The following is a 13,946-nucleotide window of genomic DNA, read 5'->3' on the forward strand; positions in this document are numbered from 1 at the left end:
TTTCTGTATATTTTTAAACGATATTTCAGCTTTTATTTATCATTACTTAGGATAGCCGATATGGATGTGTGCGCGTCAGCATGCAAGGGGGCGGCGCTTATTGCAGCAGAGGCCTCATTGTCTGAGGATGCAGAAAAGTGAGGGAGGAGGGAGGAAGGGTTGAGCCAGCAGCTACACAAAGACTGGGAGAGTAAGCCAGCGAGCGGTGGAGAGACATAGACAAAGAGGAGGCGGCGACAACTATTTCTTCGTGTGGGGGTGGAGAGGGGGGAGGATTAACCGGCTGATCTGCAACACGCGCTCATGCACACACATTGGATAGACACACCAAACACTGCTCAGCATCATCACCGGGTTCAACATCATCACCATCGGTGGCAAGCGAGAGACAAAGAGTGAGACAAGTGGGGGGGGGGGAGTAAACTGGGTCCGTATCAGCATCTGAAGACAGACGGACAGACAGACGAGCAGAGAGACAGGTATACTGGCTCAGACTGACGGGCAGGAAGAGAGACAGAAGGACGGGAGGAGGAACAGACACACGGCCTTCATCACTTCCAGTCGTGTTCGTGTGCTATGGCTGACCACATGTTCCTGATGCTGCCTGTGTGCTGAGCGCTCTGTCTGTTGTGGGTGTGTTTGGGTAGAAGCGTGTGTGAAGTGTGTCTGTGATGGGGAACGCGGAGAGTATGGAGAGCCAACTGGCCGTGATCCGGTCCAGAGCCGCACCGGTCCGACTCCCGATGCCTGACGCCGCCGAGCTAGAAGAGAGGTTCTCCATTGCGCTGGTAGCTACACAAATATAGAAGGAAATCATGCACTCATTGGGGGAGGGATACCATAGAAAATCACATAGCAGTCTGATGTAGACTACTGGCTTCTTTTGATTGTTGAGGGTGTTTTGAAATACTGTATGTACTAACTGATTATGGATCTCTGAGCAACAAAGGAAATCACAAAAGATAATACTTCACTAAATATTTTCATTTGATGGAATTCAAGATGAAATTCTGTTTCAGAATTCAATGAACCTTCCTCCAGACAAGGTGCGTTTGCTGCGTTCCTATGACAATGAGAAGAAGTGGGAACTCATCTGTGATCAGGTAAAGCTGTCAGCCGTAAAAGTACAATTCTATACATGTTAATATCTCTCTTGTTAATAATGTGATATTCTATTTTGGGGGTGTAGGAGAGATTCCAGGTGAAAAACCCTCCGCACACATACATCCAGAAGCTACGGGGATTCCTTGACCCAGCAGTCACACGCAAGGTAAGAAGGGAGATGGAATCTGATGTAAACATAGAAACCTCATGAGTGTACTGTTTGCCTGCTATTGTATGAAACTAATCAATTTCAAGCTTATTCTTCGTGAAGACAATCATCCTCTTCATACGGACGGACAATCCTTCCATCCATTTTCTGTACTACTTATGCTGTTCAGAGTCATTGATTCCATCCTTGATGACTAAGCGATAGTTTGCCTACATACCACATTGGTCACATGTCAGTCACAGAGCACATACGGAGACCGACAGCAATTCACTATCACTGAGAATAAATTGAACACTTGTTACCTGCAGCAAAGTCAGGGTGGTTGTAGCACAATAACGTCAGTGACTAGATACAGTATATGTTAAGTGGAAACACTGAACAGCATCGGAAATATGTGATACTGTATTTCTTTGGCTCTGGTCATCCTTCAACTGAGTATTTTCCTTTTTGAGCTGACGCGTTTGTTTTTGTATCTGCAGAAGTTTAGGAGAAGGGTCCAGGAGTCGACTCAGACACTTCGAGAACTGGAGATTTCTCTTCGCACAAATCACATTGGGTATGAGTGCCTACCCGTTTAAAGTAACCGACCTCCTGTTGGTCTGACATATTCATTTGTGTGTAGGTGGGTTCGAGAGTTCCTGAACGAGGAGAATCGAGGGCTAGATGTCCTGGTTGAATACTTGTCCTTCGCTCAATACGCTGTCACGTAAGTCAGAAGATTTTTTAGTCAAGTACTAATTAATTTAATCGATCCAGCAATCCATCCATTCTTCCGTTTTATCTGGCATCGAGTCATGGCGGTAGCCGCTTCAACAGCGTAGCATAAACCAGCTCCTCTAGGGGAATCTTGATGTGTTCCCAGATCAGCTGGAAGATATAGTCTCTCCAGCACGTCCTGGGTCAACCCCAGGGTGTCCTCCCAGTGGGATGTGCCCAGAACACTTTATCAGGGAGGCATCCAAGGCCCATCCTAATCAGATGCCCTAGCCACCTCATCTAACTCTTCTCGATGTGGGCTCTTCCCGAGTGACTTAGCTTCTTATCCTAGCTCTAAGGGCTAGCCTGGCCATTATGCAGCGGGAACTTATTTTTGGTTGCTTGTATCTGCGATCTTGTTCTTTTAGTTACGACCTAGAGCTTGTGACAATAGGTTAGTGTAATAATGTCGATCGACTGTCAGTTCCTTCTTTACCATGACAGACAGATATCACACTGTGGACACCGCACAAATTTGTTTGATCTCATGCCTCATTCTTTCCCCACTTGTGAACGGTTATTCTCCTTTACTTGGTGAAGGATCTCATCCTTGACCTGTAGAGGCCATTCTTGCTTGCTTGATGAAGTCAACAGAACCACGTTATCTGCAAAATGTAGAGATGCAATACTGAGGCACCCAAATCAAACCCCCTCATCACCTCAGCTGCTCCAAGATATTCTTTCCACAAGTTATGAATAGGTGGGCAATCGATGACAAAGAGCAGCCATGACGGAGTCCATCTTTCACTGCAACTCTCCTCTCTAATTCATTTCATTCAACCTGACCTCCAGTCAGTCACAGGTATGGACCAAAATAAAACATTCGCACCCAGCAAAATGGTCGATCGAGAATCTTCAATTAACCTAAAAGGAATGTTTCGTAAATGAGGGAGAAACCAAGAGAAAACACAGCGAGAGAATGCAAACTCTAAGCTGAATGAGATTCAAATCCTGAACCGGGAGGTTAGGGTTAGGGTTTAGTAGATATACTAACCACAGCGTCACCCCACTGCCTCATTCATTTATTTATTTATTCACTTTCTACTACTCATCCTGTTCAAGGTCAGAGAAATTTTGACCTATTTGGACAAAATCCAGTTGACTGTTTGTGTTGCCTTGGTAACCACTGTGAACATGTTACCAGCGATCGTGATACTGAGTGCCAATGCTGGTTCAAATTGCATTACTCAGACAAGGAAAACAATATCATTTTATTTTTATTTTATTATTTAATTTGTTGCAGCTCTTCAACCAACTTTGCCTGTGCAGGTTTGATGGTGAGCAGTCAGAGTCTGGAGGAGACGGAGCTTCTATTGACTCTCCGTGGAGTCGCTCAATAGAGGATCTCCATGGCGACTGTAGTCTCCCATCCCCTTCTTCTTCTGTACCTAGAGCAGCTCGACACTCAATCAGGTAAAAAGAGGCAAAAGAGAACCATTTTCAGGTGAGGTCACTGATCGTGCTTTCTTATGTTAGTAGTTCTACTTTGGTGACTCGGTCCAATACGCTGCCCAGTAGTCGCACTCTAAAAAATTCCCGACTTGTCTGCAAGAAAGATGATGTCCACGTGTGCATCATGTGTCTACGAGCCATCATGAACTACCAGGTGAGTATAGGAAATTTGTATTCAATTGTGGCATTCTTAAAGTCTAAGTTAAGTCTAAGATCTAAAAATACATAACTGTAAAAACCCAGTAATGTCCCTCATCACATGACGCATCTGCGAGCATGAGAATAATACATGATTTTTTTCTGACTTCCCTCTCAGTATGGTTTCAACATGGTCATGTCCCATCCGCATGGCGTCAATGAAATTGCTCTGAGTCTCAACAACAGGAATGCAAGGTTTCAAGCGCACATCAAAAGTCTGCAATCATACACTTGACTAGGGCCGGGCGATTTTAAGATTGAAGATTGAAAAACTTTTTAGATCAATGTCAGTGATCAGATGTGTCATGTTTAATCAAGCATCTGCATACACAGATGAAAACTAATCACTTTGGCACATTTTGAACAATCCCTAAGAAAATGCTTAATGTTGATGGTTTTTAGGCAGTATTTTACACTCCAAGGTAAGGCAAACTAATATAAAGCTAAACACATATAGCAAAGAAATGACTCGTTATGTACTAAAATGCATTTTATTTTTAAGCGTCTGCTTGCTTTATGCTAATATACAGTACAATTGGACAATATGATTAAAAACAAAAACCTGATCATTTTTAAGGCCAGATCGCCTAGTCCTACACTTGGCTGTACAGACTGCATTCTATTTAAAAAATGATGTTATTAACAGCTCAACTTGACTCTGTGTGTCCCCTTAAGGACCAAGGCTCTGGTATTAGAGTTGTTGGCGGCTGTGTGTTTGGTCAGAGGAGGTCATGAGATCATCTTGTCAGCCTTTGACAACTTTAAAACTGTAAACACTCAAAATAAAAAAATGACTTTTTTGGTTACTCCACTTGTTGATTGACTGACATCCTTGTTGATTGCGCGGTTGATTTTTCCAGGTTTGCTCAGAGTCCATGCGTTTCGAAAAACTGATGGAACATTTCAAGAATGAAGATGACAATATCGACTTCTTGGTAAATTGGTGTCTCCCTCTATTTTCTCTTATTTACATGAAAACGACTGAAATATCAGTTCAATAAGCGAGGCTGGTTCTTGTTATTGTTGGTCAGGTGGCATGCATGCAGTTCATAAATATTGTGGTCCACTCAGTGGAAGATATGAACTTCCGAGTCCATCTACAGTATGACTTCACTAAACTCAATCTGGATGACCACCTGGAGGTAACATTTTTTGATAGCTTGCTTGAAAGTGAAACCACGTGAGTCAGTAATATGACCTTTGTCGTGTCCACCGATGTCTAAATCATATGCCAGAGGCTGAAGCACACTGAAAGTGACAGACTACAGGTGCAGATCCAGGCCTACCTGGACAACGTGTTTGATGTCGGGACACTGCTGGAAGATGCAGAGACCAAAACTGCAGCTCTAGAAAGAGTGGAAGAGCTGGAGGAGAATTTGGGCACTGTAAGAAAGTGGACAAGGCATAGTGGAGATACAGATGACTATTTCTTACTCATGTGAGAATCTATACAGATGTCGGAGCGCCTGCTTGACGTGGAAAATGAAGCAATGCTGAAGATCGTGGAACTGGAAAAACAGCTGATGCAAACAAACAAAGAGTTGGACCAACTTCGGGTCAGTATTGTTGATATAGCGAAAATGCCCTGTCAGGAATACCCAACCTAGAGCCACCCATCTCGACATTACACTTAAGAGAATGTTGCACTTCATGCAGGACGTGTATGCCAGTGCCAACACACAGGTGCATACATTGAGGCGGATTGTTCGGGAGAAGGACCAGACCATTCGCCGTCAAAGCCGTCTAGAGCGACAGGCCCATGAGGCCCAACAGGCTGGTGGTCCTGGAGCTCCTCAACCCCAAAGAGGAGAAGGTGATGGTGGGGTGACCAATTCTGCCTCACCCTCGCCTCCTCCCTGCCCTACTCTCTCTCCTAGGTAGTGTATTCCCCAAATTTTCTGTTCTTGTTTTGATTTAACACAAAAATATCAGAGACAGTATGGTGAAATGATTTGTTTCATGATTCAGCCCAGAGACAGTAGCCTATCATAACATGGGACCAGGAATGGGGGGTGCTCCAGATATGCCAGCCCCACCCCCTCCACCTCCGCCACCACCAATGCCAGGCACAGGTGAACTTCATCAATCAAAAATTACCAGAGGTGTGAGTAGTTCACATGTATGTTTGCGCTGTATGTGCAAGCTATGAGTAAGTCTCAAATCTTAACCTTCTGGTTCTAAGCTAGTGCCACGTTAGAGTTACAAAAATGTTACCAAAAAAATCAAGCTAGTGACTCAAGCCCCCACTAAATTTCAAGCGCGATAAGTCAAGCCATTACTTGAGCTAAGCAAATTCGAGACTACTCAGTTGCAACGTACACAGTATGTTTGCACATTAGTCACTCTGCACTCAGTTTCTGTATGCCTTCTTGTACCAACACATTAGGCTTGAACGATATTGGAAAAAATTATCATTGCGATTTTTGGAGGGTTTGCAATATCTTGCGATATTAAAACTCAAATAGTTTTCACCAGATAACTTGAATAGTTCTGTTTGGGATAGGCCTGAACAATATGAGAAAAAAATTAACAGTGCAATATACAGTATTAAGGTTAGGGTTAGCCAAGGCTCCACACTTACTTTTTGCATTGGTTGCACCTAACATTTTTCTTAAGGTGCACCAGCACAAAATGTAGGCACACCCACATTTTTCATTGCATCACTTTTAACCAAATCCACACAGGCATTGGAAAAATTGCACCTACGATCCTAGAACTGTGAGGTGGACGTGTTAACCACTGTCCCACCGTGCCGCCTTCATAATGTGAATTATTTTTAAACAAGAATAATGTAGAAAAATGCTTGTCTTTATTAAATGCTTTATAGAGTGACTCCACTCAAATTCACTCATGCTTTGACGCTCACGCTGCCGAGAACAGCCTCTCACTTACATAATGAATGATTGGCTCAACATACTTCAGACTTGGCTGTAAGTTTAACGATGATTAGCACATTTATGCCTTTGGTTGTAGATTTATCGAGGCTTTTCCGGTCAGATGAATGCTACAAACCTGTCAATCATCATTAACGTTAAGTACTAAACACCAGCTGCACTGGTGACCAAGAAAAACAGTTTGGTCGAACAGCTTTGGCGCCGTACGAGCATGAAGCAGAAAAATGAATACCGTAATTTCCCGAATATAACGCACACTTTTTTTTCCAAGAATGTACTCGTAAAATCATGGGTGCGCGTTATTCACGGGTACAGGGACGGAGACAGAAAAAAATCATCATGATTTATGTTCCATTGTAAGCATGGACCAGCACAATATTACCTAATCCAAACGACAGTGATATAATAATCAAGTTTCATGTGGTAAATAATTGTTTTCATGATATTTTTCACATGTAATAAAATTAAAATGTTTTTTTTGTACTGTTCGTTTATTATTTACCGGTACATTTTTCTAACCTTTGCGTTGCAACATGCCGGCACACGGCGATGTTGTCTTGAAGAGAACAAATACGGTGATCCGTTTCGTATAAATGTTGACCGTGTGGCGAGCTAGGACAGGAGTCTGAGGAAGAGTGTCGAACCGCTGAGCCAAGCGCGTTGTTTTATTTACATTGAAACTCACAGAGTAACAACGTACGTCTTTCACGCAAATCGCGGGACATTTGTTTACTTTCGGCTGTTCCCTTAACTAAACTCTTCCCCCCGGGAACTACACAACTTGCCAACATTAGTTCCGCTGGTGAATTCTGTTAAAACTCGCTACAACTCCTTACTTTGTGAAAATTATTATCGTATATTGTGAGCAATTTTACCACAGAAAATTAATATTCTACTTTTTTTTTTTGATATTTGACAAAAGGATTAAAAAATGCTGCAACCGCGTACTATATAAAAGTTCGAGACACGAGACTCATATTTATTGGTGCTAAAATTAGGGTGCGCTTCATGCACGGGTACAAGAAATTTCCCTAGATTTTACAGTAAAGTTGGGGTGCACGTTATACATGGGTGCGCCTTATATTCGGGAAATTACGGTACATATATTTTTTAATAAAAACCCAATCCTCTGAAATATCGGCCCGATTTCCGATCCCGTGATCAGATCGGGGACATCCCTAATTTATATAATGCCATTTAATGCTGGCTTTATGTAAATAAAGGGTTCCAGGATACAGGATCTGCACACTTGCTGATTTTACGAAGTTAAACAAAATCTTACATGTTAAAAATTTTTTTTTTTTTAATTGCATACCCTGCGATGTGACAATTGCGCATGCGCACAATGCAAAGGCGATGTTCCAATGATTTATTGTACAGGCCTACAACACATTCAATATCACATAGTGGTTTAACAGTTCCAAATCTGTCTCTGTATTGTCTATTACTTTTTGTTTTCTCATTTAATACACAACAACAAATGTAGGTAATGTTTGATGATCCATTTGGTAAAATATACTGTGGTTTACGTCTTTGGATGAAGTTGGATCTCGTAATTGTTGTCTCCTGTCTCTTGTGTGCAAACTTGTCATTTTGTCATTCTCGCTTACATGCTTTCAGTGAACCCGTTTTCTATAAATAGTCAGCAAACGACTGACAAGGACCCCCCAAAATTTGTAATTAGTCACTTGTATCACTAACCTCTGATAATTACATTAAAAATATTTCTTTATGTGACTCCGTGTGCTTCCTCACCAAGATGCAATAACAGCATGCATAACTCTTCTTTAAAGTTTCCAATGGGTTGTTCCCTGCTCCTCCGCCACCTACTCCACCTCCTCCTCCACCGCCTCCTCCTCCTCCGTGCCGAACCAGCGAGCTCTCCTCTACCCTTCCGATGCCACCTCCTCCTCCACCTGTGGCCCCTCCACTTCCGGGTTGCGGGGGGTCGCCCACTGTCATCTTTAACTCTGGACTAGCAGGTAAATACAGACAAAAGCCTGGATCCCATACTAAAGCAGAGATTCTCAGTGTGTGGTACGCGCCCAAGCAAAGTTCAGTTGTATTGCAAATTTCCCTTTAGATAGAATTGTTATTTAAGAAGCATAATGTCATCGTTTCTTATATTTTATGATTACAATACACCTACTACATTATGCTACTTTGTTTTAATCTTGGTAATGATGATTGCTGGTACTTGGAAAGTTAAATATTTTTTGACTCGGTACTTGGTATAAAACTATCCCAAAAGTTTGTCACTCTGATTATCACTAACAAGTTTGTTCTCTCCTATTCTGCTGTCAGAGGGACCACTCAAGTTATTCTGTACGTTTGATGACTGCACTCATTTTTACCGCATTCACTGCCATTGACAGCGATAGACTGCTATCCCTTCCAGTTTACGTAATCTATTGAATGTCTATTGGCATCAATGGCAGCCAATTAGTTGAATCATTAATTGTCAATCACTTCCCCATCATCATACCCACCAGTTTAACGCCTGTCCGTTTTAAAATTGTCAAATACGTAATACATTTTCCATCAATCACAAATCCATCTTTTAAAAGAAACACTACAATGACCATTACGATAACTGACTCGTTTGCTCACTTGTTCAGCGGTGAAGATAAAGAAGCCGATCCAGACCAAGTTTCGGATGCCAGTTTTGAATTGGGTCGCTCTGAAGCCAAGTCAAATCAACGGCACAGTTTTTAATGACATTGATGACGAAGCCATCTTGCGGGTAATTCATTCTGAAGTATATCAGTCATGTTAAAAAATTTGGATGTGATTATTATCTATTTGTTTGTGTCCAGGATCTTGATGTGGAGGGCTTTGAGGAACTTTTCAAAACAAAGGCTCAGGGTCCAGCAATGGACTTAACACTGTCGCGACAGAAACTTCCCCAAAAAGCGCCATCTCGAGTCTCTTTGCTGGATGCCAACCGTGCCAAGAATTTGGCGATCACCCTGAGAAAAGCCGGCCAGGGTCCGGAGGTCATCTGCCGTGCCATTCACACGTAAGGCTCATGCGGACATGCTCAGCTGCGGAGGAGGCAGAAGCACTCACACTATTGCACGTGTAGGTTTGACCTGCGGACAATTCGAGTGGATTTTGTGGAGTGTCTGATGCGCTTCCTGCCAACTGAAGCTGAGATGAAGCTTCTCCGGCAGTACGAGAGGGACCGAAAACCTTTGGAGGCGCTGAGTGACGAAGACAGCTTCATGATCCAGTTCAGTCGCATTGAAAGACTCAACCAGCGCATGTCCATCATGACCTTCATGGGAAACTTCACTGACAATGTGCAACTGTTAACGCCGGTACATCACACATAAAAATGAAGACACATAAAAAAGATGACATTTAACATGAACATGAAAAAGTTTTTTTTTCTAACAATCCCACTGTTCTTTGCAGCAACTACATGCCATGATTGCAGCATCTGTATCGATAAAATCATCTCAAAAACTGAAGAAGATACTCGAAGTCAGTTTATTCCTGAAGTGAATCTGCGCTTGTCACTGTCCTTGTTATTTAGACCTGTTTCTATTTTGTTGGACAGATCATCTTAGCCCTTGGAAACTACATGAACAGTAGTAAAAGAGGGGCTGTGTATGGCTTCAAACTACAGAGCTTGGACCTGGTAACACAAACAAACACAAGGGACCGGGGGAGGTTTGGGGTCTCAGTTTCTAGAGAGAGGGTATTTTGCAAAACCAAGTCAAGTGTGTTCTTTTTCTCTTGAAGGAGAATTTATCTAGGTTAGTTTATGCTCAGGTTGAATGGAAAAAGAGTTATTGTTAGTATTATTTGCGGATTTCCAGGTTTTAATGTACAGACAAACAAAAAGCTCTTACACTACAGTATACCTTGAAAATGTAGATTTTATAAGTCCTTAAAATTGGCGACTTAAGTCTTGACTGTTACATGTTGGCATGGTTTTAGCTCCTGGAGACCAAATCAACAGACAGAACACAGACGTTGCTTCACTACATTAGCAATGTGGTCCGAGAGAAATACCCCACAGCGGCACTTTTCTACAATGAACTTCACTATGTGGACAAGGCAGCTGCTGGTCAGAAGTGGACAAATGACAACATGTCTTTCTGCTATTGAATCGTATGCAACCATATACACTTTTGTGTATAACTTTTGTGTTTCAGTGAGTCTGGAAAATGTCTTGTGTGACGTAAAGGAGCTGCAGCGAGGGATGGAACTCACCTGGCGAGAGTTCAGCGTCCAGCACAACGCTACACTCAAGGATTTCATCAGCAGGCACGAATCGCGACTCAACAAACTTCAGGAGGATGCACGTATAGCCCAAGTACGCACACACACACGTACAGTGAACCGTTTGTATCTTCACGTTCATCTATCCATATTGACAACATAAAGTGACAGGCAGAACAACTAAACACTGTTTCTGTAGATGGCAGAAGATACAACTCAAGTTTTAGATCGCCAGTCAAAGCAAAGAAAATCAGCCGAACGACAGCTAGTTTCTCGAAAAATTATTAAATCAGGCCAGTTCCCTGCTGAGAAATCCACTATATGCTGGTTTTGTAGCAGCTAGCTCCAAAAAAACAGCAAATCCAGAAGAACTTTGCTCGTACCAAAACACAACAACTCCAGCAGAGCCTTGCTGTATTTGTTGTGTTTCAATACTGCTAGTTAATGTCAAGCTAATACAGAAAACAGCATATGATGGACTTTTTATCAGGGTTGTATCTTTAGGCCTCATTGTATATACTTTTTGTGACATTTTACTTTGGTTGAGAAATGTGAATTTTTTTCTATTTCTCAACGTAATACAATGATTGCAAACCACTACGTGTCTTTTCAATCATATAATCAAATATAACTCCTATCAAAGTATTTGTATGAAATCTCCCACAGGACGCCTTTGAAGATGTAGTGAAGTTTTTCGGGGAGAGCTCAAAGACGATGCCGCCATCCGTCTTCTTCCCCATCTTTGTTCGTTTCATCAAAGCTTACAGGGTGAGCACAAAAAAAAATTTGCGTGGCCTTTGAGTCAGTGAGTTTGTGCATTTTGTGTTAACTTGCATGCGTGTGTTCAGTTGGCTGAAGAGGAGAACGAACAGCGAAGGCGTCAGGAGCAGATGATGTTGGAGAAGCTGGAACAGGAGGAACAGCAGGAGGAAGAGACCAAGGTAAGACCAAGAGCTCTGACTAAGCGCTTATATGAAGGTCAATTTCAGCTGTAAATGTAGGTCAGTGCTTCTGAAAGTTGCTCTGTTGTTTAAATGTCATGTTTGCACCCCACCCCGTCGCCCCCAGTCTCCGTCTCACAAAGGCAAACGCCAGCAGCAGGAGCTTCTGACAGAGCTGAGACGACGACAAGGAAAGGACAGCCGACATGTTTACGAAGGAAAGGATGGTGCGATCGAAGACATTATCACAGGTAAGGGACCTCTGATCTCCTCACATCACAGGTAAACACCATTGAATCTATCTGAAAACAGAAAAGAAAGACATATATGTACTGTGTAAATAGTAGATACTGTAGATATACACGGTATCTCTAAACATCATTCAAATGTTTTAGTTGCTATTGTTTAACAATTAATAATTGTCTTTAACCCTCTTCACTGTATAACAGACATAGGTGTCTACCTCTTTTTTTGTATAATTTAAACTGTGTCAGTGCAAATGTGATTCTGCCCTTTAGTCATACCAACAATATTCTGCTGGTACCAATTTGTACTGTATTGTGGCAACAACTGAATTAGTAACTCATTAAAACAGAAGTTTCATTTTATTGGGTGGCACCATAAAATTGGTTTAATTCAAGATTCGACACTTGATGTGACAATTTTATATTTTGTACATTTTTGACCAGATTATCAATTTTGGGACTAGGGAGCATTGTGAGTGAAGTGGAAACTCAGCCTACTGATTGTGGAAAGACTGTACTTTTTAACAATATAAAGGGAAAATGCGGTACAAAATTGGTGGGATGGGATTTGAAAGGTTCATTTACAACATGTCAGGTTTGCAAACTGCAATTTCAAGGGTGAAAAATGTAATTATATTTTATAATAACACGTATATCCAACGTTCTAAGTTGCTCTCTAGATAACTACCTATCTAGTTATACTTTTTGTTTTTTCAACCCTACCTCCCTCCCTCTTTTTTCTGCAGCTCTGAAAACTGGCCCCTTCACAGCTCGGTCGGCTAAACGTAGCTCTCGATTCTTCTGTGACCCCGCCCACCCCGAAGAACATTACTGAAGCGGCACAGATGATCGTCCACATTGCCTCACCCACATTAAATTAATGGCAACCATAAGCACTTTGAAAAGTTCCAATTGAGGAACACAATGACATCATGCTTTCTAATTGGTCAGTCAGCGAGATGTTGCACCCTGGTCTTGAAAGGGTTTTTGAGCACTGGACTCTGACCCCAAAGCCTTGTACAAATTGCATTGTGGAAAATTCATCCACTCATTGGTTACGCTGCTCAATCAACAAAGCACCTGATTATATTGTCTAAGACAGTTCTGTCCAGATGTTCAGCAATCGAACATGAACTGTTCCACAATTAGATGACTTTTGCAGCAGACCTTTTAAAAAGCACATGTTCATTTCTTTCAATCCTCAACTGCATCCATGTGTATGTTGTAGTAAAAGCTTTCCTCAGTCTCGCGAATGCAAGTGTGTCTGAGTTTTGGTCAGATTCGGGAGGTTTGTTTGGTGAAACATGTACAGGGTTCTACTACTGGTTTGTACTGTATTTAAACTATTACCAACCAAATGTAAATTCCAAGTTTCAATAAATGAAACTTTGTATAATCTGGCTAAAAAAGCCCGTTAAAAGAACCAACAAATACATAATCGTTACGACTCATAGACCACCCTCCTTAGATTCACCTGAAGTCTTACTAGCTGGCTACCTTGCTAGTTAGCACATGCAAGGTGCATCAGAAAAGTTCCAGAGCTAAATGTCACATAAGATATGAGTTTTCACTTTCAAATTAGGCTGGATGATCAACCAGCCGAGAAATCTTGCAATGTTTGAGTCGTTCTTTGGTGCTAAAGTTCTGGCAGGAACTTATCTGAATCACCTCGTGCGAAACATCTGACAGGTTTTCATTTCTGTCTCTAATGTTACGTTCTCACCATAGAGGCCACCCAGCAACCTCAGAAAATATCCACTCAGACCAACCTGTATCCCACCTGCTTGTTTCTTAACCACCAGAGACCCCAATGTTGCCCTTTATCCCTCTTTTCATTCAAAGTGTAAACATGAACACAAAAGAGCACAAAGTTTTCTACATTTTGTAGCTTCTCCAGTTTTTGTTGTTGTTATTGTTGTTGAGTCTATATTTGGTGTAAATAAATACAAAACGTTGA

At 41.9% G+C, this 13,946-nt stretch overlaps 1 protein-coding gene across 2 annotated transcripts; it reads left to right on the top strand.

The window, feature by feature from the left end:
* The first annotated feature begins 257 nt into the window (after positions 1 to 257).
* LOC130912447 (formin-like protein 2) lies at positions 258 to 13,946 on the top strand. 2 transcript variants are annotated; one of them, XM_057830546.1, is made up of 28 exons: positions 258 to 788; positions 1,020 to 1,103; positions 1,190 to 1,270; positions 1,753 to 1,829; positions 1,896 to 1,979; positions 3,299 to 3,442; positions 3,506 to 3,635; positions 3,798 to 3,874; positions 4,355 to 4,448; positions 4,540 to 4,614; positions 4,711 to 4,821; positions 4,915 to 5,064; positions 5,134 to 5,235; positions 5,336 to 5,556; positions 5,648 to 5,751; positions 8,367 to 8,555; positions 8,878 to 8,898; positions 9,192 to 9,316; positions 9,390 to 9,592; positions 9,659 to 9,893; positions 9,991 to 10,059; positions 10,136 to 10,216; positions 10,519 to 10,648; positions 10,737 to 10,897; positions 11,470 to 11,571; positions 11,652 to 11,744; positions 11,872 to 11,995; positions 12,736 to 13,946. In XM_057830546.1, the coding sequence occupies exons 1-28, from the start codon at positions 672 to 674 to the stop codon at positions 12,822 to 12,824; spliced, it is 3,273 nt and encodes a 1,090-aa protein (XP_057686529.1). In that variant the 5' UTR covers positions 258 to 671; the 3' UTR covers positions 12,825 to 13,946. The 2 variants fall into 2 exon arrangements, with proteins under 2 accessions (XP_057686529.1, XP_057686530.1); XM_057830547.1 differs by having other exon boundaries at positions 3,509 to 3,635.

This window comes from Corythoichthys intestinalis, chromosome 2 (genome assembly GCF_030265065.1).
Source record: "Corythoichthys intestinalis isolate RoL2023-P3 chromosome 2, ASM3026506v1, whole genome shotgun sequence".
Taxonomy (NCBI): Eukaryota; Metazoa; Chordata; class Actinopteri; order Syngnathiformes; family Syngnathidae; genus Corythoichthys; species Corythoichthys intestinalis.